This window comes from Temnothorax americanus, unplaced genomic scaffold, assembly GCF_048541705.1.
Source record: "Temnothorax americanus isolate GAGA-0224 unplaced genomic scaffold, ASM4854170v1 Scaffold36, whole genome shotgun sequence".
Lineage (NCBI taxonomy): Eukaryota > Metazoa > Arthropoda > Insecta > Hymenoptera > Formicidae > Temnothorax > Temnothorax americanus.
Window position 1 is genome coordinate 372402 of NW_027509505.1, and position 27681 is coordinate 400082.

The 27681-nt window shown below is 47.4% G+C and overlaps 2 protein-coding genes across 9 annotated transcripts in view; both read right to left on the reverse strand.

The window, feature by feature from the left end:
- Positions 1–1988, reverse strand: Mbd-like (methyl-CpG-binding domain protein 2). 3 transcript variants are annotated; one of them, XM_077414268.1, is made up of 5 exons: positions 1733–1988; positions 1391–1523; positions 996–1049; positions 367–612; positions 1–236 (listed from the first exon to the last, which is right to left on the reverse strand). In XM_077414268.1, exons 1-5 carry the CDS (start codon positions 1855–1857, stop codon positions 138–140), a joined length of 657 nt encoding a protein of 218 aa, XP_077270394.1. In that variant the 5' UTR covers positions 1858–1988; the 3' UTR covers positions 1–137. The 3 variants fall into 3 exon arrangements, with proteins under 3 accessions (XP_077270394.1, XP_077270393.1, XP_077270395.1); XM_077414267.1 differs by having other exon boundaries at positions 7–236; positions 1391–1535; positions 1733–1981; XM_077414269.1 differs by lacking the exon at positions 996–1049 and having other exon boundaries at positions 7–236; positions 1391–1535; positions 1733–1981.
- A 929-nt stretch (positions 1989–2917) lies between these two features.
- LOC143901745 (protein groucho) overlaps positions 2918–27681 on the reverse strand; it is a 68027-nt gene continuing 43263 nt past the window's right edge. For 5 of the 6 annotated variants that reach the window (XM_077414260.1, XM_077414261.1, XM_077414266.1 and 2 more), the window contains 8 exons: positions 25203–25482; positions 21509–21534; positions 7959–8078; positions 7593–7875; positions 7236–7494; positions 6832–7107; positions 5807–6410; positions 2918–5703 (listed from right to left, as the gene is read on the reverse strand). In XM_077414260.1, the coding sequence (XP_077270386.1) occupies positions 5596–5703; positions 5807–6410; positions 6832–7107; positions 7236–7494; positions 7593–7875; positions 7959–8078; positions 21509–21534; positions 25203–25482 (1956 nt within the window). In that variant the 3' untranslated portion in view covers positions 2918–5595. The remainder of the gene's footprint in view (positions 5704–5806; positions 6411–6831; positions 7108–7235; positions 7495–7592; positions 7876–7958; positions 8079–21508; positions 21535–25202; positions 25483–27681) is intronic. The other variant, XM_077414262.1, reaches the window with a different exon arrangement.

A 27681-nucleotide genomic window follows, 5' to 3' on the forward strand; every position in this document is an offset into this window, starting at 1 on the left:
AGATTTCCATTTTTCCTCATTTCTCTTTCTTTTTTATAAAAACATTTATTACAAAAAGTGGTACGATATAATTTATAACGAACTTATAAAACTAAAAAATGAGCAAGTGATATAATAATGCACCGAGTTCCTATAATCTAGGTTTGAAAAGCACGTAGGGCATCTTGTAATTTTTTTCTTGCGACAGCCACTCTGTCTTCTTGTTTCCTTATGTCCTCGTCCGCTATCGAGACCGCCTTAAACAGAATAATTTATTCATTGATACTATTTAACACTATTAATACGATATTGGTGTCAATCGTTCTGAAGATTACTATTTTATGAGGCCATTCTTCACGCCAATTAATGTTCGGATATCGACTCTACCTGTACTAGTGGCTGATCAGGATTGAGAAATACCCCAGGATTCTTCTCTAAAGCTGTCTTTGATCCCGTTTGTCCCGTGACCGGTTGAGTACATACGTGCAAGGCAGTGGCCACACTTTGGAGCAATGTTTCTTCCGTGATATATGGTCCTACTGGCTTCAAGTTCTTTGGCAGATCCATCGCATCAAATTCATAACCGTCGGGGTCACACGCTCGCAAACCTTCCAAACGTTTCTCCCAGAAAAGCTGGAAGATCGACATTTTGATTATCATTTATTAATCGTCTTATACTCAGCATACGCTATTCTACAAAAAAATAAAAAAATAATACAAGTTACAAATATCTCATTACAGGAAATTAAATTGTTTCAACATATAAGTTTCAACATATAAACGTTTTTATTGAGTACCACCACCAACCACCACCGATTAACTCATATAATTCTACTCGAACAAAAATTGGGACGGTATACATAACTAAAAGACACTTTTCTCCACTTGTCTTTATATATTAAAAAGATTGGCTTTTAATGTTATTATTAAGATCTAATAATCAATAACGTTTGCCATTGAAAACAAAACAGAAAAAAAAACTATTGACAATTTCATGATTGCATGTTCAGAGTTACCTGCTTAGGCTTATCTTGGGAGCCATACTTGCCGTCAGTTTTATCGGCTCCTTCCTAAAGCAACGATTTGACAGTTGTGAATTTACAAGGATAGCTAACAACGAGCAATACAAGTGAATTGGTGTAAGCAGACAAAGTGTATTTTGCAGGCATGAGGGATACGGGGATTAGAAAGATTTCCATATACAAGACAATATATATATATAAGATAATAAATCCATGAATATATATATATATATATATACTCATAAGATTATAAGTGTGCGACTATAGATATCACATATGTGAATAGATGGGGATACGGTGTACCAAAAGGATTCGATTCATTTGACACATTAAGGTGTTCGACAGTCCAATTAGCGTACAGTCAACCGCAATTTGCTGCGTAAACTGACCTGCTTCGGCTTCTCCTGAGGGCAATGCTTGACATCCTTCACCTTGCCCTCTTGCGTCTTGTAGATCGTCACCGGTTGCTTAAAAATCGACGCCGTTTGCCTGATCGGCGGCACCAGAGTCGCGTCGTTGATCCTGACACCGCGGCTAAAAACAAAGCCGCGTCATTAGTCAACAGACGATAGCTGTCATCGAGGTTACGATTCGCAGCGCTCGAGAACCTGCGTGTTCGCATGTTCCATGAAAATTACTCTCGATCTGAATTATCTGTCCGAGAGGAATCGCGCGTCGCGTACCCGCGTGAAATCGAGCGAATCTTTCTCTCTCAAATTTATTCAACCTACTTGTAATAGTAATCCTTTCCCGGGGAAGCCAATTGGTTCTGACTCTTCCTCGACGGTTCCTCCCTCGGGGGCCAATTGATCGGTAACGCCGAGGGGTACTTCTTCTTCTCCACGGACATGTTCATCGTCGCGGGTTTCTGTCTTTACACCGCGCGAATATCGGCCGAAAATAATTACGGCCGCGAACGTACCGCAATCGTGCCGTAGCCTTACTATTGTCACTATCGGCCATATTGAAGCGTCGTGCGTGTCGACGGTAGTGTGACGGTACGTAGTTCAACGAGTCGCCGGCAGAGGCAGCACCTCCCGGCAAACAGAATGCACGTGCGTCTTGCACTCCCGTTCCGCATCGTTCTGCGGAGTTCATTGAACACGTGAGAGATTTCTACGTTTGAAAGCGAGATGAAATTCTAATACGAGCCTAAGACGCGGACATAGATGCGATAATAAAATAATTCTGTTCTTCTTCAAATGGTTGCTTTCAATTAAACTCTTGTACTCCTCGATATACAAGTTTTCGTTCTTTACTAAAGTCTCCCTCAGTCGATCCTGAATGAATCGTCGAATTTAAATAATCTTTTTTATTTTTAAGTGCTAATTCTATTTCAGAAATTTCTTGTGAGATTAGGTATACCGTCTTGTGTCGTTTTATCAGAACTTGTAAGGATTCTTTTCAGTTGGCGAATGTATTCAAATTTTAGAGTTCTTTTGCATTGATATTTATCTCTGAACATTTATTAAGGAAAATTTGCCTAATAAATGTTGCGCGAGAATCGTTGGTTGTCACAACATTTCTACTGTTAACCCTCCAGTGGACGCTTGGGTGTAAATTACACCCCACATTATATTTATGCTATGAATATTAAATCAATCATTCTGTTTAATATTATTCATGGTTGCACATACATTTAATCTTAAATGTTTTTCCGATAATTTGTATTGAAATGAATCCTCTGAAATAAATTCATTTTTTATAAGCTGTTGTGGAGCGTAAAGTACACCCCACGCGCCCACAGAGGGTTAACATCGAATACCTATATTAAAGACCTCAGATTATCAAATCGAAGGTTTCGAGATCAAAATGCTTCCAAAATATCATTGCTTCTATTTCCGAGATTTTTATGAGATTCCACAAAGATTAGAAGGATCGGGAGAACAGGTCGGCGAGCGCAATGACGTCAACCCTTGTATATAGATATAGAGGATTTAATTGCCGAAAGAAACAATTTTCGCGTAGCTATAGGAACAACTTGAACAGTGCTTGGAGAAAGATTAACGCTGCCTGTCTTCCGTTTATTACGAACGTATGATGTTCTCTCCCACGGCGGCTTTCGTACGCTTTCGCGGAGTGCAAAATGCGAGCACGGAGACGCAAATTCAACGGTATTACGGTTCTCGATGGGGAAAGGGTTGGTAGGTAGGAAAAGGGGAGGAATGGAGGGAGAGGCAGGGTACAATCATTGTCGTGGCTATGCGATCTTTTTTTTTGTCTCGCGTAATGCTTTCTTTTTTCACGGTGCGTGTGTTATTCAACTGTAAAAGAATATCGATTCTGTACAAGTCGATGAGTTAGAGATAATTAACTATTGAGTCTTCTTGAGGTATCGTTGTTTCTCTATTGGTCTATATGAACGGGGGGCTGCGATCGTCCAAAATCGAGGGTACGTTCATCCGGTTCAATTCCGCGACCGGCGAATGCTAAACCACGTTACAATGCAAAGTTCTTATCGCGGCAGTTATTATATTATCGTGGCGTTGAATTTCGGACGGTCACAGCGGATGTCAACATGTGTGTGTGTAATGTATGTGCCTTCCTGTAACAAAATATAAATCTCCATTACGCATCACCCGCTTTCGCCATACGGCCTCCGAATGATAATGCGCTAGCTAGTACCCTAAAAGTCCAGATGCACACACCTCCGGCTTTGTAACCTGCACCGAAGGGCGGTGTAAGAATCCAAGTGTGTGTTTCGCCTCATTTTACATATATCGTCTCGTCTCTGCAGTCGTCGATGCAGACGCGCGCGTGGTCGATCACGCTCGACCGGGTTTGCTCGATGGTTAAGCCTAGGGTCTCACGATGAATAGTCACAAAAATACTTTATCGAATATTCTGCAAAATCCGCCCACGAACGTGGTCCGCTCGTTCGTGTTTGTTTACGCGTATATGCGTGTGCGTAGTATGTATATGCCTATTATGGCAGTCAAGACTCGCAAACAATGTACATTGTATCAAGTATCCGATTGCGCGTTCGGCGCAACTTATAGAATTCCTATTTGTATTCGATACCGTTCGTAAAGGTGCCAATTCACGTTGACGCTCGACGCTCATTTTCAGCGAGAAAAACTCTTCAAATATAATATATTTTATTTATATATATATATATATATATATATATATAAATTTATTTATATAATATAAATAAGTGTGTGTAAAAAATATTATTTCTAGGGTCACGTGGTTTCGCTTTGACGCTCTAGCGTCAAGAAATAAAGCTGAATTTATTCAACATCCAGCGTTGACGCTGAATCGTCGTTGATCGTCTCAGTACAATCAAAAATAGGCTTCAAAATACGTAAAATATTAATTATTTTCAAGTAATATCTTCAAGTAATAATATTTTACGAATATATATGTAAATAAAAATATTATTTCTGAAGATTTTTGTTCACTGAAAATGAGCGTCGAGCCGATCGAGCGTCATCGTGAAAAAGCATCTTAATAGACGTATGAAAGCCAGTTTCATAATTACCGCAAAAGATCGAAAAGCATCTTTCGTCGTTATTCTTTTTTTTTTCCTTTGTTTTATCACCGTCCTTCTTCATCGACACGTTTTATAAAATCTCAATTACAATAAAGTCTTAACGGCAGACGCAACAGTGCCATATAATTATAAAAGAACCGTATTTAAAACTGAAGATGTAATAAGTACAAATTATTCCTCTTATCGGTGGTAGAAATGTCAAAGATCACATCACTGGCTTCGATACCGAACGAACGCAGCGTCGCGTACGTTCAACAACTGTTAGCGTGATCGATACTCATCGGTTTCTCATAGCCCTACGGTTTCTCCGCTACATGACGTAAACGTTCTGTCTACATGTGTGCTCAATATCTTATGTATAATTCTGCGACACAACATACATCCCTACTTTGACAAGTCTACGACACTAGATCAGCATTCCGTACGTATTCAGGTATTTCACCGCGGCGGTTCGTTTCGTCGCTGCGAATTTTCGCGTTATCGCGAAACAAAACGACCTCACCCGACGAAATGCGCTCAATTCTTCGCTTCGTTTCCTTCACGATCACGTGCAAAAGGACCTAATTATAAAGATTCTATATTACATCAGTAACATATTACACAAGCGACTTCATCATCGCCTCCCATGCTAAATACAGACGGAGGGTACTTACACGCATTTGTCTCACATACGTACTCTCTCTTTCTTTCTTTCTCTCTCTCTCATATTCCATTCACTTCATCTCCTACTTACGATTAATAAGTTCTATACAATCTTATACAGCTAAATGCTGCAATTTTTATATATATTTATATATCCCCATAATTTATATACTATATCCCCCAAATATAATTTAGTTTTCTTTTTTGGATTACGGAAATGTAAAATTTAATTCGGTTTCTGAATGTAGCGACCGTAGTAACATCGATCAAGTCTCATCATTTTTTGTTAAACTTCATAATTCGCCGTACAGCTGATGCTTGAAGTCACATTTAGGGAGTAAAAAAACTATTTTTTTTTTTAATTCCTCCGTCATGAGTCAATCACACTTAATGTCACGAGAAACTTCAATCGATGTTGTATATCTGTCAGACTGTATCGTCAAGCCAATACGTGGCTCAATACATCACTTCATAGACGGTGGCTTTCTTGTCGCCAGATCCGGTCACAATGTACTTGTCGTCCGTAGAAATATCGCAGCTAAGCACCGAAGACGACTCTTTCGACTGGAAAAAGAGAAAAGAAACGTTTACAGCATTATACTCGGAAAAAAGCGACAATAACGGATCGCAATTTGCGATAATATGTAATATGATATGTGATACTAACCTGGAAAATTGAGGCACCGTATGGCGTGCGCCACGCATTAAGTAAATTGTCCTTGCCAGTAGAGACAAACCACTTGCCGCACGAAGCGAAACGTAACGACAGCACGCAAGATTCGTGCAGATGCAACTGATACTTGTCAGGCTTCGTGGCATGGAGCACTTCGACGTTCGAATTTTCCATACCCACGGCTAACCATTCGCCGGTGGGGCAGTATCCCAAGGAGAATATCTGTGACGTGAAATCGTGCTGCTGCAGCTGCCTGCCTTCCCTGAGGTCCCAGGATCGCACAGTATTATCGAGACCACCTGTCCACAGTTTCGAGCCGTCGGCGGAGATGTCGATACACGACGCGCCATCCGTGTGACCTTGGAATTGTCTAACCAGCGTCTGATTCTGCAAATCCCACACGGCGATGTTGCCATCGCTGCAACAGCTGAAGCAGACCTTCGAGTCCGGCGAGATGGCCAGGGCGTAACACGCCGGCGCCGAGGAGGTCAGCTCGGCTTTGATTCTCGGTGTCGGACTTGCCAGATCCCAGATGCTGAGATTACTCGCCTCGCCTCCCACAATCAGAGTTCTGCCGTCTGGCAACAGTTTCACCGACCTAATGACACGAACAACGAGCGTCGCGTTACATTAATTCTATTAAATACCGCCACTTATGCGCGCTTTTAAATAATTACTACGGTCGCGCGACGCGGTTCTACGGTACGCGAGGAGAGAGAGAGAGAGAGAGAGAGAGAGAGAGAGAGAGAGAGAGAGAGAGAGAGAGAGAGAGAGAGAGAGAGAGAGAGAGAGAGAGAGAGAGAGAGAGAGGAAGTCGGGAAGGGTGGCAAATGCGTACGGAAAATGCACGTGATAAATCGATGCCGCGCTGCTTCGACGTGATATACAGCCGGCGGACACGACTAAATGTCATCCAGAATTCAGAGTCAGAAATTAATTACATCGACCGCATATAGCGTTCGATGCGGGAGTTAATGTGTCACGAATTGCGAATGAAGACACGTGTTACCATCACTGACCTGATATAGTTGTCCCGTTGGAGGCAATCGAGCTGAGAGACAGGTTTCGCGCTAGCACTGCCAGCCTGACTAATGTCCCACACCTTGACGCAGCCTTTGCCGCCGGTGTAGACGTATTTGGTCGGATTTGAGATTGTCACGGCACAGACTACCTCGCCGTGAGTGAGCGTGTTTATTTGACGTGCGTGACGCGGAATGCCCGGGCCGATGAGAGCGTCCTGCGGGAACGGCACCGGCTGCATCTGCCCTTCGCTGGACACGTGGAAACTGTATGCACTGCTACGAAAAAAACATCATCTCATAAATAGCGATACAGCGACAAACGATATTCTATATGTATATGCGATAAAGTGGCGCGCGGATGAGACAGACGACAGCGAATTAGGAAAGGAAAGAACACTCACGGTTTACCACCGGGAGGAATGATCGGTCCGAGCGGTGCTCTCATGCTGCCATGAGGATCGTAAAGCTGCTGAAGGGGTGGTCTCGTAGGGTAACCACCGTTGAGCGCCGCCTGGGGATAACCCAGCATGTCCACGTGAGGTCCCGCGGACGGATGATGTGGTGGCGGATAGTGCGGCGGATAAGGGCCGACCACTGAAGCCGAGACCAACGGTTTGCTGGAGCTCGATGGTTTCAGGCCACCGGAGCCGGAACTGCTACCTACGATATCGTCGATCAAACTCGATTACTTCTCAAACTTTCTTCCTTTCTGTCCAGTCTTTATTCTGGCTCTTGAACAATCTCGAATAATGCCGTACCTGCCGACGTCGGTGTGACCGGTTTCGAGATCGGTGTCGTCGGTTTCTCGCGTTCTTCCATCTTCTTAGCCGAGGGCGTGCTCGCGTTGCTGCTGGTGCCACTTCTAGGTGACGGGGGTGGTACCTCCTTCTTCACCTGGCCGCTTAGAGGCACCGAGGACGGGCCCAACTTGTCGAGACCGTTCTCTCGCGGCGACGCCGTGCCGTTTGCCGCCGGACTGGTCGGACCCTCGCTCGCGTCGTCGACCACCAGGTCTTGGTCGCTCTTTTCACCATCGCTTTGCTGTCGGGGAGAACACGCACGGCTTTATTAAGACGGACCGGAGAGCGGATCGCGGAGCATGGAGCTAGTGCTTAGATACCTACATGGCCTATGTCCTTGTCCTGCTCCTTTTTCAGCTTCTTCCCCAGTAGATGTTCGTGCTGAGGATCGGGGTTGCTGCGCGGTCTGTACTTCTCCCGTTCTGCCGGCGATATCGAGTTTCTCTGCAACAAAAGACGATCGACATTCAGCGTTTAAGATCCGGGATCTTTAACGGAGTCGTTCAACGAGAACGTTATGATTTTTATAGAATTCCTTATCAACGCGAAAGATACGATCCGCTCTCTCGTTTAGCGCGGTTAATCCGATTAAGGAGATTTACAGAATTTATTCGTCCAAGATTTTTACGGGCTGCGCCGGATTTTACCTCCTCGATAGGTTTCCACGGAAAAGTATATCGGAAACGAAGTACTTCTTGCGCCACCGAGGGGATGGTCGAACGGATGGAGGGTAGATCGACTAAATTCCTTCCTACCTCCTTCGCGATTAAATAAAACGACCTTCCCGTCGGACGGGTGGAAGAGGCATCGACGGAATTACTTATCCCTCCTGACCCGTATACGACCTCCATTTCGCTCCGAGACGAACGAAGAATAATGGAGCGGATCGTAGAATCCTGCTTTTTTTTTCTATCGTATTATGCACGAGTGCCGAGAAAAATATCGGCATGCATTACCAAATGCGAAAGTACTTGAATATCTTAGGCGTTTTATCGGCTCCTTTTTTTATTTCATCGCGCCTCTTCAATAATCGCTTATAAATGAATTGAAATAAACCCGGCGAGGATAAACCCTTTTCCCGAGAAATTTAATCAGTCAGAGAAGACTTTAAGTTTTAATATGAGAAATGTAAACATGAGATAAGAATCGTATAGACATTGATGAACAGCGCGAAGATTGCTTATCGCTACGCCGAGACCTTGTTCTTCTTCCTACTTCGACGCGATCGCGTAAAATTGAGCGAAAGATCATCAACGCTGACAATCTTCATAAAACGTGAAAAGATGCATCTTTCAAAATGCTCGCTCAGGATCCCCGAGTCAGAGGTATCATCGACCGGAAGCTTTACGAGCGGCAGTTTCGTCGTCGATACGGCCGACAGAGCATCGCGACATCGTCCGCATGCTTGGTGTATGTATATAAGTGCGCCAGAGCTCTTTCCCTGTCCCCGATAACTGTGCACCCCATCTTTGCAAACCCGTAAACCACCCTGTCGTATCCCCTCGCAGCCACCGCCGTTGGTGTCGAAGTAAATCTCCTCTTCTCTCAATTACCCTTCGTCCCTTATCCACCACTACCAGCGACGCCGGCTCTCTCGCTCTCTCGGACCATTACTTCGACGCCTCGGTATCATCTCTCGCCTGTCGACCGAAACGTTTCGGGTGGAAGAAAACAAAAAAAAATGGGATCTTGAGATATACACGAATGCGCTCGCGCGAGTATCTCCGGGCGATTAACGTGCAAAATTACATGCCGCGCGGAGAATAAGCGATATCGCGCTGGTGTCTTGTCAGACATCGTCGAAAAATCGCTCGGGAGAAGAATGAATCGGCGAGAACGGGTATGAAACGCCGCGACGCGGAAAAATCGAGCGGGAGCATGTTCTCTCGTTCGCGACGATATAGCGACGGGAAGAAAAGCGAAGACAAAAGCCGGGAGAGGAGGTGGGGTGAGAGCGAGCGAAAAGGTCTCGCAAACACGCGCTCCGCTCACGTCATGAAAGATTCTCGGTAAGAAAAGGATCCCTCGGGAGCCGTATTACGTGCCTTCTCTTTCGAGTTTTCTTCGCGAAAGAATCCTGAGAGAAAGAGGGATCTTTTTCCTCCGAAAAGACGTCCTCTCGTTATCCGGAAACGGTCGGTCATTGCTTATCCGACCAGAGTCCACTGAAGCGGATAAGACGACTGTCGTGTCGTTGGAAAAGGAAAATCTGGCAAGAAAACAGCGCTTGACACGCGCATTCGCGAGAAAATAAAGCTTGCCATTATGACTTAAAATCTCGCTTAAAATCTTAGGATTTAGGTCAAACTTTATCAGTGATTAAAAAAAAAAAACATTTCGCGATTTCTACACATATTTTCGATGAGTTGCAAATATTTTTTCACGCACGATAATTTTCGATCGAAGAAAAAAAATGAAAATATTTGTGGGCATTATGTATTTAATTTAATAATTATTGGTATAATGGTATTATTAAAATGGAAAAAATATACTCGAATAAAACATAAATGGAATATAGCAACTGCAGTAAAACGACTCCACGAGAAAATCGCGATTGGATTTAATTCCCTGGAAAATCATGCGGAAACACACACCATCTCTTGTCCACAGTCGATACCGCTAGTAAGTATGTACCCGGAAGTCTCGTCTTTCAGGGGGTAAGCGCATCCTTTCCTCTTCCACCCCGTCGCGAGACGCCGCGCCGATAGCTCGCAATGTCGTTTCGCGAGAGCTTTCCGTTTCTGTTCTCCCTCGCTTTCTCGTTGCCCGCTCGTGTTGCATTAGTGTATGTACCGAGCATACATATACAATATAAACACATACGCGATGCGGGGGTATATAGGTACCTCCGCAAAGAAACGATATACACGCGGCCCGCCTTCCATTCACGTAAGTTTACTTACACCTATCCCGTCGGCTATCCATATCACCCTCTCCCACAAAGAGGATTCGTGCCACGATCAATATGGGGGTTGGTACCTCAGGGGAAGACGAAGAGATAGAAGAGGAGGCGGCGGAATGTAGGAGGAGCTGCGGGTATACCGTAGATATATAGACTTTGTAGTGTTAGGGACGACTTGGTCCGCGAGCAAGCAAGCAGGCAGGCAGACAGGCAGGCAGGCAAGCAACTTGGCAAGCAGCAGCAGGCACCCAAGTACAGAAAGGGGTGGCTCTTTCAAGGGTGAGAGACGAGAGAGCGGGTGACGGTAGGAGGGAGACGGACGGGGGACGGCTTTGGCCGTGTGCATGGTATTGGGGTTGGCGGTCGCAGCCATGAGGGTGGTAAGTGAGTGAGCGACTCCTTCGCCACGGCGCCTCGTCTCAACTCAACCACCCTAACCTTACAGATATATCCCAAGCCACCGACCGACCACCCACCGTCTTCTCTCTCTCTCTCTCCGACTCCTTCTCTCCTCTTTCCTTTTCTACGCCGTCTCTCACCCTTTGCTGCCGCTGCCACTCGTGCGCTCTCACCCTACGTCGACCAACCACCCCCGTCCCTCGTCCGCCTGCCTGCCTGTGGTGCCTGTTTCCCTATTCCTCACTCCACCGTCGTCGTCGTCGTCGTCGTGGCTAGGATCCTGAGAGAGAAGGTTACGAGCCGGAGTCGCGTCTCCCAAGACCCCGCAAACCCCAGCTGGTACAAGATTGCACCCAGTGGCTCTCAGTGTCTTCGTCGTCTCTCGAAGGAACGCGTCGGAACGGAGAGACGTCGGGAAATTGGGATTTCGCGTGTATCGAGACGACTCGATACCGTCGACTGAGGGGGATGCTCGTGGTTGACGGACATTGCGGGGCTTTGCGCCGCGACGCGGAGACGTTCGACTAATGCGTCTCGCGTCGGCGAATCTCCGACCGTCGAAGCACGACGGAAACGTAAAGACAATACTCTCTGTGTTTCAACTTTGAGACTGACGTTGCACGAACCGGCCGTATACAAGCCCCGTCTTGGTGTTTCCAACCAAGTCTTATCGGTTTTGTGGTATTTGCCTTTCCCCTCGCGATGACATCACGTAGATCTCGAACGAACCTCATTCTTCGACGCGATCAAGTCTTCAAACTCAATTTCCGAACAGATAAACATCCACGGTATTAAACTATCTTGACACTTGTCCCGCGATTTTAAACTCGCTCAGGACTAATATTCCTGAATAATCGATGTCCGATCGCGATTTTCGTTTCCGCTCGGTGGAAGATTAATTTAATTAGCCGAGAGATATTCATGGCGGGGTCCGAATCGCGAGCGTAATTTTGGGTGGACACCCGTTGGCTTGCCGGCTACGCAGCGCGTCGCAGCTTACTCGCGAATGCATGGAATTTTTTATGATCGCGTCGGACGCGGGACGGCAGCGGTAATCGGCTCGCGGAATCCGGCGCGTACGTGTCACTGGGTCAACCGGTGCATTCGTCATACCGGCAATTAGTGCGCGCGCGAATTTTTATCACTGCCGCGCCACGGTAACGCAGATATCCGCGTGTTTTGACCCCCGGTCGATTTTTTTTGCGTGGTTTTATCGAAATCGATACCTGCCTCGATGAAAACAAGCCGTCCGTCGATATTGCGCTTCCACACACAGGCATCGGGTATCTTTCCAGATAGAGGAATTTTTGTTTAAATTATACTTGCACAAATTTTAATCATAAAAACATCAGAATGGTATACTCGCGTTTTTTTTTCTCTCTCTTTTATTTATTCGCGCCGCCGATTTACCGCACTTCTACCGCGGATTGTCCCCGTCGAATTTTTTCGGCGGAGGAACCGCGCTATCTCGCAATCGGACTTGCTCAAATTGGACGACGTATAAATAAAGCTCACGCGCAGCGCCGCGAATCAGACAGACATTCACAACGCCTATGATTTATGGCGGCACCGTAAATAGCAAAATTCCCTTTCTCTCAGCGCGTTACTCGCCGTGTTCTCTCGCGCTGCGCTTTTTTCCTCTCTTTCTTCTCCGCCAGCCCTCTTTTTTCCCCCGGCCACGTCCGCCCTCGGAACGGCAGAGGGACCCGTGGTGGAATTTGCATTTTTAAATTAACTCGCGTCTGTTTGCAGCTATCTCGGCTCGGCGGCGCCGCGCCGCTGGTGCTGCTGCTGCTGCTGTTGCTGGGCTCTGCAATTTTATGCGGCAACGCGCGCGTGGATCGCGTCCCATCGTCCCCGCGTATACGCCACCATCTCGTCGCCGTTCTTTCTTCCGCACGTACACAGGCGCATCCGCCGCGTGATCGATAGTGCAACAGTTATCGTTATCGCGCCGAACTCGCGCGGAGCGGACGGTTTTTCGCCCCAATCCGGGCTTGCGCGACGAAAACTGCGGCGGCAGACAAATTTTTCCCCTCTTTTTAAATAATATTTTACAAAAAAAAAAACGAAACTTCAAAAAACCGACCGAGTGCTTTTGGAAAACGTCATATACGTGTCGACGAACAAAGAGTTAAGTTTCATCAAATTTTCATATGGATTCGCTCTTGGGTTTCCCGTTCTTACGCTCGCCTCGTACAACTGCCGCTTTTAATTACGTTTTTAATTACGAACGTGGTTCCGACAAGAAATGCCAACACCGCGAAGCCACGTGAATACCTACTCGACCAGCTGTCCTATCCGATGTTGGACTTACGTGCGATTTTTAAAAGAGAAAATGCTTATGCACCATTCGCACAGGAGGCGTTGTCGGGTAAGTCAGTACCGAGCTTCGCAGCGATAGTTGGAACGTGAGTGGGTCTTTTACGAGGCAGCAGCTTCCTGAGAGAGTAGAAAGTACCGCCGAGGCTGAGGAGCGAGGAAAGACGACACGAAGGGGTGATGCGGGAGATAAAAGACAGAGAGAAATAGAGGACCGTGAGGAGGAGGAGGAGGAGGAGGAGGGGGGACGATTGAGCGGGCGAGAGCAGATCGGAGAAATAAGGGGCAAACAGAATAGCCTGCCATAAAGTGCCTGCGCGTTATCCACGAGGAAGGAGAGAACGAGGAAACATTTTTATCGCTCCGTCAGAAGAGAGAAGTAGGTGGAAGCAAAACAGACGGAGGAGGACGAGCAGAGAGGAACGAGGCAAGAAGTGTGTGCGGCGAGAGGTGGAGCTACGGGTAATTGAAAAGCCCGTGGTGCATCCCGATCGTCGCTTTATTTCACTCGTGCACGCTCGACGGCATACCCGGAGCTTCTCTCCTATTATCTCGCCCTTCTACCTACCCACTCCCGTCGAGCTGCGCGTCGTCTCCTCTCACGCTCTCACCTTCCGCACGTCGGAATAAGAAAGACGAGAAAAAGCCGGAGGAGAAAGAGAGGGGCGCGACGAGCAGATGCCCGCCGAGGTAAGCTGGCGAGAGAGGAGAGACGAGAGAGGAAAGAGAGAAGAAGAAAAAAAAAAAAAAAAGATCGTACGCAACAATGCCCGCGGAGGTGCATTCTCGCGCGATTACTGACGCGCGGCGCGGAGGGAGCCGCTTAACGAATGGCTTCGTAAACCATGGGCGCTTTAAGGTCATTACACATCGCAAAAAAGAGAGTTAATGGCCGTCGTCGAGCCGTACGCTGCCGGCAGGAAGCGAGACGGAAAAGCAGAAGGAGAGAAGAGACGAGACGCGACGGGACCGGTTGGCCGCCCGTCGCCGATCGACCGTCTGATTTATAGCGGCAGTATCTTCCACCGGAAAGACGAGAACGCGCAACCTCATTGGCTTCCTACGATAGCGGGTTAAACGTTCTCCTGCGGCGCGCACCGTCCCCTTGAACGCTCGCCAAAAAGCTCAGCTACGTGTATGCCGTTAGATCGGAAAGTTCGACCAGAATGCGGAATATACTCGATCGGAATGGTAGACGCGCCAAGAGATATTAGATTTTCCCTTCGAAATACAGAACCGAATTATACGCGGCGCGGTATTTCCTCTCGTTCTATTTATTTACTTGAATTGTTAACAAGAAACGTACCACGCGGCGCGAAAGAGAGAGCCGGTTGAGAGGTGGTGTATATATATATATATATATATATATATATATATATATATGTATCTATACGGACGCGCTCGGCGAATTTCACAAATTTTTCCCTGCGAGTTTGCGTATCGGACACGTTATGTAACGGACGTTATGTTGGAATAAAATAATGATCCTTCGCGCTACGTATCTCGCGTCCTCGTTTGCAAACTGCATCCGTCGCCGCGTTGCGCGGCGCCCGTTATTTCCAGCGGGACGTTTTAATAACAAATCTACGCTTTCGCGGCCGCTCTTCTCTCCCGCTTCTGCTTTTTCGTTCCCTTTTCTCTCTCTCGCTCTCTCTTTCTCTTTTTTCCTCTCCCTCTGTCATTCCTGTCGTCGTCGTCGCGGAAAAAGCGTTTCACGGCGCGGTAGAAAACGCGTTTGCACGGTACGCGGCACAGTCGGCCGATTATATTGTGAAATATATACACGGAGACGTAATTACGGGACGGTCGATCTTTGCGTCGGCTGTCTACTACGTGCAGCATTTTACGGCCGTCTCATTAAATTACCGGACCAATTACCAGTCGGCGAATTATTAAAAAGCTTAGTCGGCCGTTAAGCGCGCTACGAGTCGTAAAAGCGCGCCTTCTCGTTTAGAGGATTATTAGTCTTAAGTACGACTGTATTGCGAGTGTCAGAATGGATACGCATATACACGCGTTAAATAAAAATGTGGCACACACAAACAAATTATTCACACAATAACTTTTACGATAAATTCCAACAGGAAAGAGTATAAGCCTAAAATTATATCGAAAACATTTAATTTCGAAATTTAAAAATCGACGAATTGCATATGGGCAAAACGAAAATGCGGCGCGAAGAACTCGCGTTAATTTCTCGTTGGAAGATTGTGAGTGCGAAAATTTGTGCGGGCTTACGTTGGGGTCCGTAACGCGGACACAAACGGCGGGCGTATAAATATCGGCGTGCGCGAGGCGGAACGAAAGCCGCGAGCGGCGAGAGAATCGATCGTAAAGAACCACGACGGAGCGATTCGCCGTTGAGGCACTGTTGCTAAAATTGCTTCCAATCGCACACCTACGGTATCGTGCTGCGGCGGTGTAATAAATATTGGAGAGACGTTTTATTCCGTTTCGCAGAATCGTCATCGATCGCTGCGAGCGCGCAATGACTATAAAACCGCCGATCGCGGTCGTGCTCCGATTGCGATCGTTGCGCGCGCGCGCGAGACGCAACCTTTATACACACATTTTTTTTTATTTTTCCTAACGATTATGTCTGTTGCCAATCGACTGTAAAACTAGAACGCGTTACGAAGTGCCGTGTTGCGTTTTTGCCACCGACACTTTCGTAAGCACAATTACCGTATCATGCGCCTCTCGTTATGGTAATTGTTACTTAAAGACTTGGAGTAATTAAATGTTCTTCCCATATTTATTGCGCGATCCTTTGGCGATTGTTTGTTTCATCATATAGCGAATGACTTGAAACAACTTAACTTGAAAAATGTGTGTAAAATATACAAGATAAAGAAGTCTCTCGTTAACTTTGCCACAATCATACTTCATAACAAATTTAATCTTCTCCAATCTATCGAGCTCCAACAATTCTGTGCGCAAAAAGAGGATACTTTGAAAAAAAAAGCTAAGCGAGAAAGGCGATAAAATGAAGCCAAAAAGTGGATGCAGCGAGGCGTTGTTAAGGACCACGATATTTTTAATTAATTAATTCGCGAAAGCCGCAGATTCGCCGTCTCATAAATTCCTGTGTCAGAAGCATCCTCCCCGCGGAAGGGGAGAAAGACCGAGGAGAAGTATAATATCGATGAAGAAGGTATATATGTATATATAAAGTATGTAAAGTATTTAAAAATATTAAGTATCCCCGAGAGAAGAAGAGCGGATATTAAGACAGAGAGAATCGCAAGCTCGGAGGGGGTTGGAGAGTCGTTAGAATTAAGGGTAGGGGTGAAAGTGACAGCGACGTGGAAACGGAATTACAGGATCGGCGCGGTGGAAGGTGGAGGTAGGAGAACGTTTCAATTAGTAATTAAAACGTGCCGTGCAGTAACCCTCGCCCCAACCCCTAGTCGCCACTCTTCCTCCGCCCCGCCGCGGTACAACGAGGCTCTTGCTCTCTTATACCGTCGTCGTCGCCACCGCCGCCATCTTGTAAATTAATTAATGCGTTCCTAACGAGATCAGAGGCGTCGGTAAAGCAGGAGAGTTGGCTGATTCTCTACTTTGCCCGCCAAGGAAAGAGGGTGAGAAACTCAAGAGCGTAACTCGCGCCTCGCGCACCCCATGCGTTGGATAAATGCTCCAACGATCTCGAAGTAGTATCCCCGTTCGAATTCCGTTTAACAATAAGAACTAGACGGCTCGATAATTCAATTTCGGATCACGTGTGTAGTATTAGAAAAGCTTCGAATAAAATTATAAATAAATATTATATATTATGGATAATTGACACAAGCTTCTGATTTTTTCATAATTCTCTATATAAACGTACTTGAAAATTTTGTTTCAAGCTTCCTGACTGGTTATGTACGTAAAATATATCGTTCCAAGTGCATTCCTAGCGCAAACATTCGAGGCGCGAATTTCGACGCCAACTTTTCGAAACGCTCTCCCACGATCCTCACAGCCCTGGATGAGAGCGAATTAGTCTGTTCCCGGGGTAGACAGCAGAGACAGGGTGTTAGTGGAAGGGGATGTTGGCCGGGGGGTCGGTGTCAGAATCTCTCGACCCTTTCAAACCCTTTCATCGGCGCTTCACCCGCTTACATAATGCAGCCACTCTAATTAAAATAAATTACACTCTCGCGCGTCAGTTCGCTCTTTTATCTCTCTCTTTCTCTCTTGGTCTCGCACCCGTACCGGTCCTTTCTCTGTGTTCTTCCCCCTCTCTCGCTTCCCTTCCTCTTTCCTCTCGGCTAGCTTTTTTTCGCTCTCACCCTGTCGCTTTTTTGTACCGCACTTTCAACCACCACCCGGGTAACGCCCCTCTCTCCCGTCTCCTCTCTCTCTCTCTCCCCCTTGCTCGTTTATTTGCACTTTATTCGAGATTTAATTTACCGACCTCCGGCGACAGCCTCGTTGGTGCGCGCTCGACTCTGTGATGGGATTAAAAAGGCGGGTAGGGGATGATAGGATGGAAGAGGCCGAGCGGTGAGAGGGAGGCGAGAGGATGGCGTAAAAGTTGGAAAAAGAGTAACGCGACCGCGAGCTCCGCGACCAATGGAGAACGAACTGCCGGAAAATGGCTGAACCAAGGAAAAAGCGAGGAAGCGAGAGAGGGACGAACAATCGATATCGCGGCGTCTCGATTCGAAGCCGATTTTCAACTCTCGGAACAGCCGAACGTGTACCTGCCACCGCAACATCGCGATGGCGCGAGGGTTTATACACACAGTAAATAACGAAATCGATTTCGATTAAACGTTTAAAATCGTTCCTGTTTTCGTGATATCGGGATCGCTGATGCAGTTGCGATGCCAGCCTCCAGGCTACGAGATACGGGGCAATTTTTTTCCCCTCGGATGATATTTGATTGCAATTAACATTCGACAAATCGTATTCGGCGTCATCGTTTTAAAATAAGTGACGAATAATGTGTCGTATTACATATATTGTTGCACATCCGGGCCGATATTTAACTCTATGAAGAGACCACTGTGTACAAGATCAATATTGAGCTGCAGAATGATGACAACATCCAACGAAAAAAACATATCACCCTTAATTGACAAACATGAAAAGAAGAGCCGGGGAATTGGTCGCGAACGATGTCGTCGAATTATCGTGAAATATTCTCGTTATTAATACGACTGCGTTTTTGCGTTTGTTAAATATTTCGTGTTGAAAATAGAGATATCCATTTATCTGCGAGCGAAAGCGGCGAGGGAGCGCGCACGAGAAAGAACCGCGGGCATAACAATATATATCTGGCTTTACAGTCGCAGGCAATTTTCGCGAAAATGCGTTCGCATTACAGCGGGGTGAATCAACATTAACGGTCTCCACACGAGTATCCTCCTCGTCACCATCGAGACCACCAACTTCCGCGACAATTTACCGCGAGCTATCCGAAACGAGGCGTAAGCATCGCGCAATTCAATTAAGATCGCGCTTGCGTGGCCGAGAGGGAAAACCAGGGTAATAGCTGGAAAAGCCTTTTTTCCGTCTGTGCGCGAAGCAATAGCAATAAATAAATATTCCGCTGTCGTTCGTAACCCCCCCCCTCATCCCCATGCTTCTCCCGCCTTTTTACGCCACAAGGGGCAACCGCTTCACGGTGTTTTATGAATTCGTTATGAGTCGACGCCTCGGCTGAGAGAGACGGCGAGAGGAGATTGTCGAGTAGCTCGCACGGAGTAGCTCGGTCTTTCATCGTCTTTTCCTCCTTTTTCGAGCTCGAGCGACGTCAACGTCGGGCTATAGGCAGCGTTGGCTTCTTTCCCGCATCCTCGAAAAGCTCCGAGGTGTTCCGCAACGCATAGAGGAAATATTTCCCGGGTCGTGAAAAATCCTGAAAACGGAGAGGCGCGCGCGCACCGCGCGCACGAGATATATACGTATATATATATACGTACACAGATATATATATATATATACATATGAGGTAGGATGCGAAAGGTAAAGCTCCCAGGAATGAAAGGAGAGGACTTTACTGGCGCGCGAATAATAACGACTTGCATTCTCTCCGGCTGTCGTAGGTTTTCGGTTCGGGACGCCAAACCTTCTTTCCACCCCTTTTCATCTCTCGCCTGTCCCTCTGTACATACGTATACATTCCCTCTCTTTCTCGAGATTTTTTTCCTCCTTTCCATCTAGCCTTTCACGATGGTTCGCCCCTTTTCAGCACCGTTCTTCCTCGTCGATCCAATCACGAAGATCGGATTGCACGGAGGAAGAGTGGTGGGTGGAGGTGCAAGAAGGAACATGAAAATGTAGTTGGGTAACGACCCGCCGAGCGGAATAGAAGTTTTATCGTGCAGCCTGCCCCACGCTGCGCTGCGGCGGAGAGGACGTATAAATTCAAAGTGACGCGAGAAAACGGATCGATGGGAACGTAATTCTTCGCTCCTCGGAACTCGGTAAGTACGGCGTCAATTTGTTCGATGGCTCGGAACTTCCTTCCGTTCGGTTAAAAAGAAGACGATAGACGCCTTCACGCCGAGATCGGATCCCTCGATCAATACGGTATACATGCAGTGAAACATCTTGACAGAATAAGGAATAAGGTAGCGAATCTCTCGAACTCGAAATGGCAATACGCGTAATTGCTTTTAAAAATTCAATGCCGTTATTAATGATCAACTAAGCCGTTAAGTAAAGAAAAGAAAAGTAACGGAAAGCGTGGCGTGTAGAAAGGCTCGATTGGTTAAGGATGTTCTTGGAACGAACGAAGACACAGAAGGTGAAGAAAAAATATGTACGAAGGAAAATAAAAGGACTCACCTTTCCAGCAATCAGTGATATTATATGACGCCGAAGTGAGTAACCCTATTAGCATTCATATTTCAATTTCACAGGCCTCGGGGTCGCAGTTTGAAACTGTGGAAGGTACTTGGTTGAAGCGAAACGGGGGAGATAAACGGAAGAGAATTCACAGGCAAGAGCCAGAGGGGAGGAAGCGATGCAGATGAAAAAGAGAGGGAGTACGTAGAGGGCGAAAGTGGAGAGCTAATATCGATAGCAACCTATTACCATCTATCTCCATACCGATGTAATGGACGCGCAGCCCGATTATCAATCCGTAATAATTGTGCATATTAAACGGGCACTAATTATCGGGCTGGCAGCGTGCCGCGGGCGCCATCGCCATCGAATCGAACGAATTACAACTCAGCGGTCCGCTTCGCTCTTTCCATCTCCCTCCCTCCCCCCCTCACTCTCTCTCTCTCTCTCTCTTGCTCGCAGTAAAATTCACCACGACCGAAAGAGGATTAATAACCAAAAAATCATCGCTCGCTCGGGCGCGGAAATATTCGCGAAATCAAATATCAAACTGTGTTTTTCTCGATTCGCCAAGTGATTCGCGAATTTTTCAACGAGTGTGAAACCTTAATCGCCCATTCGTTTCGCCGCATCGCATCGGTTAATGCGGGAACGCTGTTACGACGCGCGGGACCGTTTAATCGACGCCCGAGCTAACTGCGCACATCGATATTCATCCTGGAACGAAAAAAAATAAAGAAAAAAAGAGAAGGGGCGGATGGGAGTTCCGACCGCGGTTGATCGATTCTCCTTTCTCGCGCGAGCCTTTTGCCCGTGCGATCGATCGATCGGCAGGACCGATCTCGCAGGACACTCGAGAGACCTGAGAGGCGGAGAGCGCGAACGGCGGTGCCCTCGAGCGCTCTCGAGGCTTTTTTCCTCTCCGGAGCGCTTTTAATAAACGCGCGCGCCGCAACCAGCGGACGCTTTATGTTATCGAAGAAGAAGAGAAACGCGGAGGAATAGAGAGGTCGAGAGGCGAGAGCGAGCAAGAGAGATGGAGAGACAAAAAGAGAGTGAAAGAGAGCGAGTACGCGAGTGGTCGATGAAAGCGGAAGGGAGTGCTTTTGACGACGAGCTTTTTACGGCCCTGTGTTCCGGTGTTCAGGCTTTTACGTCCATTCCGCGCTTCCTCCTTCGTCACCATCTCCACCTCTCATCCGACCGCTTCTCTCTCACTCTCTCTCTCTCTCTTTCTCTCCCGCTTTTTCTTTTTCTCCACGCTATCGCGCGCGTATCGCGCTAATTCCCTCTTTCACTCTCGTATTCCTCTACCTCCGCTATCATCCAATAATACGCGCGTAAACGGCGATCTAATCCCCTTTATGAGGTGAAATTTTACGCACCCGACGATATCAGCGATATGCCAGTCTCCCTCATTCGAGACGAATAATGAGAAATTACTATGGTATTCGAATGTGATACTCACATGCCTCTCCTCGGCTGGATTGAGTCCTGTAACAAAGAATAAAAATTTCGTGTGGATTACGCGTGAATATCACTATATTATTAAGATGCAACAATGACTATTTCGCCAAGATAATAATCTGCGTTTCAAAAAAGTCACTGTTGACAGATCTATCCCCCGATAGAACGAACGCCATGAATGTTTTTCATTATTATTACAGCGTCGAAGGGAATAGAGTCGGTGGTATGTCGACGGAATCTTTTCCGCGGAAAGAAGCAGATAAAAGGGAAAGAAGGAGGTGCGCGCGAAAGACTAGCTCAACTTCTCAAGGATTTCCGAGAGACGGCGGGAGGAGACGGAGAAATCGGGAAAAAAGAAAAGCCGGCTGGAATAGGGAGCGGAGAAAATCCAGACGGAAAAGCTTTGTCCTCGAGAAGCCGAGTTCATAGTTTGCCCTCGCTCAATTTCCCCAGCCTCCCCCTCCTCCTCCTCCCCCTCCTCCTTTTCCTCCTCGTACCCACGCCAATTGGTACACTTTGGTCTCGCAGGAAATATCTTAACGATATCTTTTTCCTACCGTTACCCGTCCTGCTACGAAGTAAGAATTACACGAGCCGTTTATGTTCCTGGTGCACCGGGACCATCATAAATTGCCTCTCTTTTCTCTCTCGCGACATTAACCACCGCGGAAATAAAATATTTTTATTGACGCGATGCCGCGGGAGACAGGACTTCGATACAGGCATACAGGGCGGTATTGAGACGACGGTTTTCCCCAATAATAAGTTGCAACGATAAAACGGGTATTTTCGTCGTTGAATGAAACCTTAATTCCCTCCCATTTAGAGCTTCCGTTCGAATGTTCTCTCGAGTATCATCGGCTATCTACATCGCGGTGAACGGGTGATTTTATTATTATAGTCTCCGTAGTCCGTTAAAATAACGGGAATGATAGTCGGGGAAAGCTTTACTGGGCCGGAAGAACTTTCTCGTATTTTTCCGAGCTACCACCCAGTAGCACCGGCAGAGCCGACGTAAAATGCGGAGAGAAGGCCGAGAGTCGGGTCGTTTCAGGGGGTTAAAATCTTGGATACACGTTCGCGTCGTTATCGAGCAGACGCGTGCAAAAGCGGAACAGTTTCGGGGAGATAGAAGGAGCGAAAGGTATCCTCCTTCTCCACGCGCGCCGGGTAAAGAGCTCGCTAATGCCCGTCATCCCCCTTTTATCCTTCCTCCTATCCGGCCAGGAAACTCTTTTCTCCTCCCTCACTCGACTACTCCCGTGCGCGAGCTCGTAAACGAACGCGGAAGAGCGCGCATAATTTTCTACTAAAGCGCAAAGAGGTCGTCGAGTGTTTCCAAGAGACGTTTTAAGGACTGGCGTGCTCGCATCTCCTCCTCCCAACTTGGGACGAGCTTACTAAAAGTATATACCGAGGACAAGCTTGCGCATTACTCAGAAAATTATCAGATAAAGAGTGGCACGTTATCGAGTATATTCGAGTTATTTAGCGAAAATCCGCTTCGTATTCAAATCGCGCCACTTCCCCACTCAAGAAGCGACGCGGGGATAAACTTGAGTAAATCGAGCGAGGATCAATGCCACTATTATCAACGCCAACACGGCCGACATTGGTTTCTAATCGAGCATGAAGACTGTAGCTCTTTGCGGAGTGAGTAAAAAGGAATCGCGGCGTCGCGCAGACAGTCGCGGTGGCAGATATTGCCACAGATATGCCCGAGGATAAAGTCGTTTTAAGGGAAAACGCGAAAAACCGCCGGAAGGGGAGAACAAAACGAGAACGTGGCTGCCGCGCGCTGCGCTGGTAGAAACAATTCGCTCCGGGCAATGTTCCGGAAAGAAGGAAAGAAGTTTCAGTTGTCACGACAGAAATACTGGGCCGTTACACGTCTCTCGGTTCATAGCGGAATCTCTTTTCAAAAGAGTGTCTCCGATCGTTGACAATGTAGACTGCGGCAGATCTGTTCTTTTTGACTGCGCTTTTTCATGCCTTCTTTGCTTCGTGCGAGGCGAACGTGTATTCATGGTTCGGCGAGAAAAAGAAGGGGACAAAGAGTTTACGTTATGGGACAGTCAGAAAGAACACGTCCGAAATAATACGTAAAATACGTCACGTTACCGAACATTCGCGTCGACAAATAGGGAACAATTCGGCAATTCGCGGTATCGATGAGTTTTTTCTAAGATAACCGGCGGCGTTTCCGCGAAAGCGATTGCGTCAAGATCGACGGATTACGATGAGTCTAACATCGGTCGGAAAACGCAAAACAACGCGCGAAGCAAATCGGCCGGAGGCTATATACCCGGCCGGAGTAACGTAGTTAGTTGAGTGCGAGTCGAGGGAGGGGAAAGATAGGCAGGGTCAGAGAGTGGAGGCCATCGGCCATCAGGGAATAGAGACAGCGAGTAAGGGCGTCAAACGCAGGAAAAGGGAAGAGGAGGAGGGGAAGGGTTGTGGAAGTACACTCGTGTCGAGAGGAGATTCTGAGTGCTCTCTCGAGAGATGGCTGTGGCTAGAATGAGACACGCCGAGCGAGACATCGGAGGAGAGCTAGGAAGCGCGCGCGAGAATAAGATGAGAGAGGAGAGAAACGAAAGGCGGGAGAGAGGAGTTTGAAGGAGTACCGGCGCGTCTTCGTCAGCGGTACGTGAGGCTCCCGAGAGCGCGAACCAAGATCTTGCAGTCGCGTGACGTGCCAACGAGGAAGACAGGCGAGAAGGAAGAGGGGTGGGGGAGGACGAGAAGAGGAAACGAGAGAGTGTGAGGACGAGGACTAAGACCCGAGAGGATTCTCGAGGTCAAGATCGAGAGTTTCAGAAGCTTCTCTCGGGTTTAAGCACGGTCGTTTGCATCATCGGCTCGTTCATTCCAGACCGCACTTAAAATAGCACGAAAAGGTTCTGCTTAATTTCAGCGACTTTGGAGCGGTTTCGCCGTATATACTCTCCAAGTGTACTCTCTCTTCCTCTTCTTGAAACGTTCTCACGAGAGGTTTTCATCCATTACACCGACGGGCTCTCGACGGACTAATCGTGTTTACGTTCATCGTCGCTGCGTATATCGCTGAATCATTGATGAGATTACGAGTCACGACGAGCGCGGCAAAACAACAACGTATCGTCTCATGAAGATCGGTTACCGGCCTATTCTCGCAGAAACGAAGATAAGCGATTTAACAGCAGGTAGCCGAGTTACTTACGCGAGACCCAAGGCGAAGCTGAATGCGCAACCGTTCCGCGAACGAGACGGTTAAACGGATCGTTTGGCGCGCGAAATATCCACCACGAGCGAGTTGCTGAGTGCGCGAGACAGTCGAGAGGCATTGCAGCATTGGGACCGACAGACTTCCACGAATAGAATAGAATCTTTTCTATCAGCGCGCTGACCTTATACACGCTCGTCAAGAGAGACGCGAGTTTACACGTGTCGAGTGACTGATGAATAAAGAAAAAGATTCGTCCGAAGATCACGAGAAGACGCTTTCTCCCATTGTAGCGCAAAATTTGAGAGATATAAAAATGTTCGATATTTTACTTTTCTGACGTTGAATTCATTTCTTCGAAGATTTTATTTTATTAAACACATATTGTCAATTTCAAACATCTTGAATTGAATGTTCGAAAAAATTTTTAAGACTCGAAGAATTAAACAGCGCGAAAAGATAAAAAAAAAAGAAGGTTCGTATGACTTACCTCCGTTAGGTTTGAGATCGTCGGGTTGACCGCGGTGAAGTTCCGGTTTTGTCAGCATTGATAACGGATGCGCGGCTGTGCCTCCGGGGGTGGCAGCCGCTCCCGGGGGAAGGCCTAAACCGAGAAGCGCCGCGGATGCCGAGGTGGGGACCGGTATACCCGCGCCCGGGCCCAACCCAGGAAGTCCGGGTATACCCGGATGCGGTCCCATCGCCGCACCCGGTGGCAGTTGTTGGGCATGCATCTGTTGTAGAAGTCTCGGCAGATCGGGCCTCTGTTGCTGCAGGCAACGACAAAAATTCCGCGTGTCAATAACAACGTTTGCGCAACTTGACGATTGTTATCTCGCGATCGGGATATAGTATCATCGGCTGCTATCGGTTGCTCGTCGATACGCGCTCCGCGAAGCATCGGTGCGGAAAAGATTTGGGTACGTGTTTGCGTACACACGTAGATACGCGGGGATCGGCACGAATAATATATCGCACGGATCTCGATAAGTTCCGTAGATTAGATTAAATAAGTGGCGAGGCAATTAACAGGCTCGAGAGCGCGTAACGGTGCCTCTCGAGTATTTCCGCTGTAATTACCAGATAAAAGCGAGCGGGTATTATTCCGCGAAAGATGTGAAAAAACGCGATGTACGGGAATCGAGGCGATCATCGCTAAGAGCGCGGCAGATTGGAATTGAACGGGACAGGTGGGATGGGGGAAAACTTTAATAGCGTGTCGATATTATCGCGGTGGCCGCTACCACGGCTATACCGAGAGTGAGAAAGAGAGAGAAAGAGAGAGGCAGCCAAGCCCAATAGAAGTTCGGAAATGATTTTTACGGGCTATCGGTTTAGCACGGTGGTGTGGTGTGTACGGTGCCGCAGCTTCGTTAGGAGAGTCTGTTTGCCGAACGTGAACTCACGTTTCCAGCGCGGACAAATGCATAAGCAAATAAAATCGCGTTCGCGAGCGAGCGCGCGTGGATTTAAAAGCACGGCACGGTGCGGCCTCTCCTCTCACTCTTTCTCTCTCCCTCTCATCCGTCATAATTGATCAAACAATTTCGTTTCTGCGAGAGGAGACAGGGAAACAGTGAGGGGGCAAACAAAAAGCAACGCAACGATAATTCGCTGGAAAAATCGCTCCGCTTAATTCCAGTCACGATCGCGTGTTCTCCCCCGGCTCTCTCTTTCTCTCTCTTTCTCCCTTCTTCTCGCTACTGCCAGTCACCGCCAGCCGCTGCCGACGCGAAAATACACTTCGTTACAGTCAACGGAGGCAACTTTCCATTAGCAAAGCATACAAATTGCCGAGTAAACTCCGGCAAGTTTGAGTAACCTCCGCGTTCGACCTCGCCCGGGTAAATCAAAGGCTGCGAAACAAGTGGAAAGACTTACGCGTTCTACCATCGAACGAACGAGCGAACGAGCGCCGGCGAAAAGTTTCGCGGAAATCTTAAGCGTATCTCACTCGTAGTTTCCTCGTTAGTTGGACCGAGCCGCCAGACAAATTGTGGATCTGTTCAACGCCGTTTTAACGGTTCGCGGATCATGGTGCGGAGGCGAGACTGGCGGAGAGTAAGTAATCACGTGAAAGAAAGACAGAGAGAGAGAGAGAGAGAGAGAGAGAGGAGGAAGGATAGTGCGCAGACGGCGAGTCCGAGAGGAGGGTATAGTACACCCACACCCGCCTGTAACCATGTACACTCGTTAAGGCAGGCTGAGGCGAATATATATTCCGGGGAGTAGTTTGCCGAGATAATTAAATGGTTTAACGATATAATAACCTCGCGTCGAGCGTCGACTGTCTGAACAGAGCCACCCACAAAACATACAAACAGAGGAACGTGTACAAGCGTGCCGGTGCTGCGCGCCATGCCGCGTCTGTGGAGGGATGGAGATTAGAAGAGAAAGAGAAAGTGAGACAGGAATAGAGAAAGAGTGGAGAGAAACGAAGAAAGATGTAAGACGGAAAACGGCTATCCACGAAGCCGTATTTCTGCGAAACGTCGCCGGTGATTCCGAGGAAGTCGGAAGCCCCAAGGAAACGTTCCGAGTTTCCACTCTTGATAGCGATAATAATCCTGACCCGGATCCGATTTCTATGCGGAGTGTTACTCTCTTACCAGTGCCAGGAAACCACTCTCGTCCTCGTGCCGAGATTCGTGCCCCGTAATACCGCAGCAACGGAAGAAACGACGCTTTGACGTCGGCAGCCCGAAAGAATTATACGAAATGTTCAAAGGTGTGAATTTCGTTTTTCAAGTTCTTGCTAACGAGTAAGGAAATATAGGCGAGAAGATACATCGAGTGTGGTAAAAGTTTCACGAAATTTAAAAAAGATCGCATAAAATATTCGGAATATTTTCTGTCTTTCAAGCTTGATGTAATTAAAGACGATACTTCTTTTTTATGACCGTCGCGTCATGAGCGTCTTAACTTCCTTCTTTATTTCCGGATACGAAGATACTGCGTCTTAATCTTCG

Excerpts from the sequence above, each read along its gene's own strand:
- Mbd-like (XM_077414267.1), bottom strand. The coding sequence starts at position 1,857 with ATGAACATGTCCGTGGAGAAGAAGAAGTACCCCTCGGCGTTACCGATC. Across the intron at positions 1,536-1,732 it reads GGAAAGGATTACTATTACAA|CCGCGGTGTCAGGATCAACG; the intron begins GTAGGTTGAATA and ends CTTTGTTTTTAG. Across the intron at positions 237-366 it reads CTGATCAGCCACTAGTACAG|GCGGTCTCGATAGCGGACGA; the intron begins GTAGAGTCGATA and ends ATTCTGTTTAAG.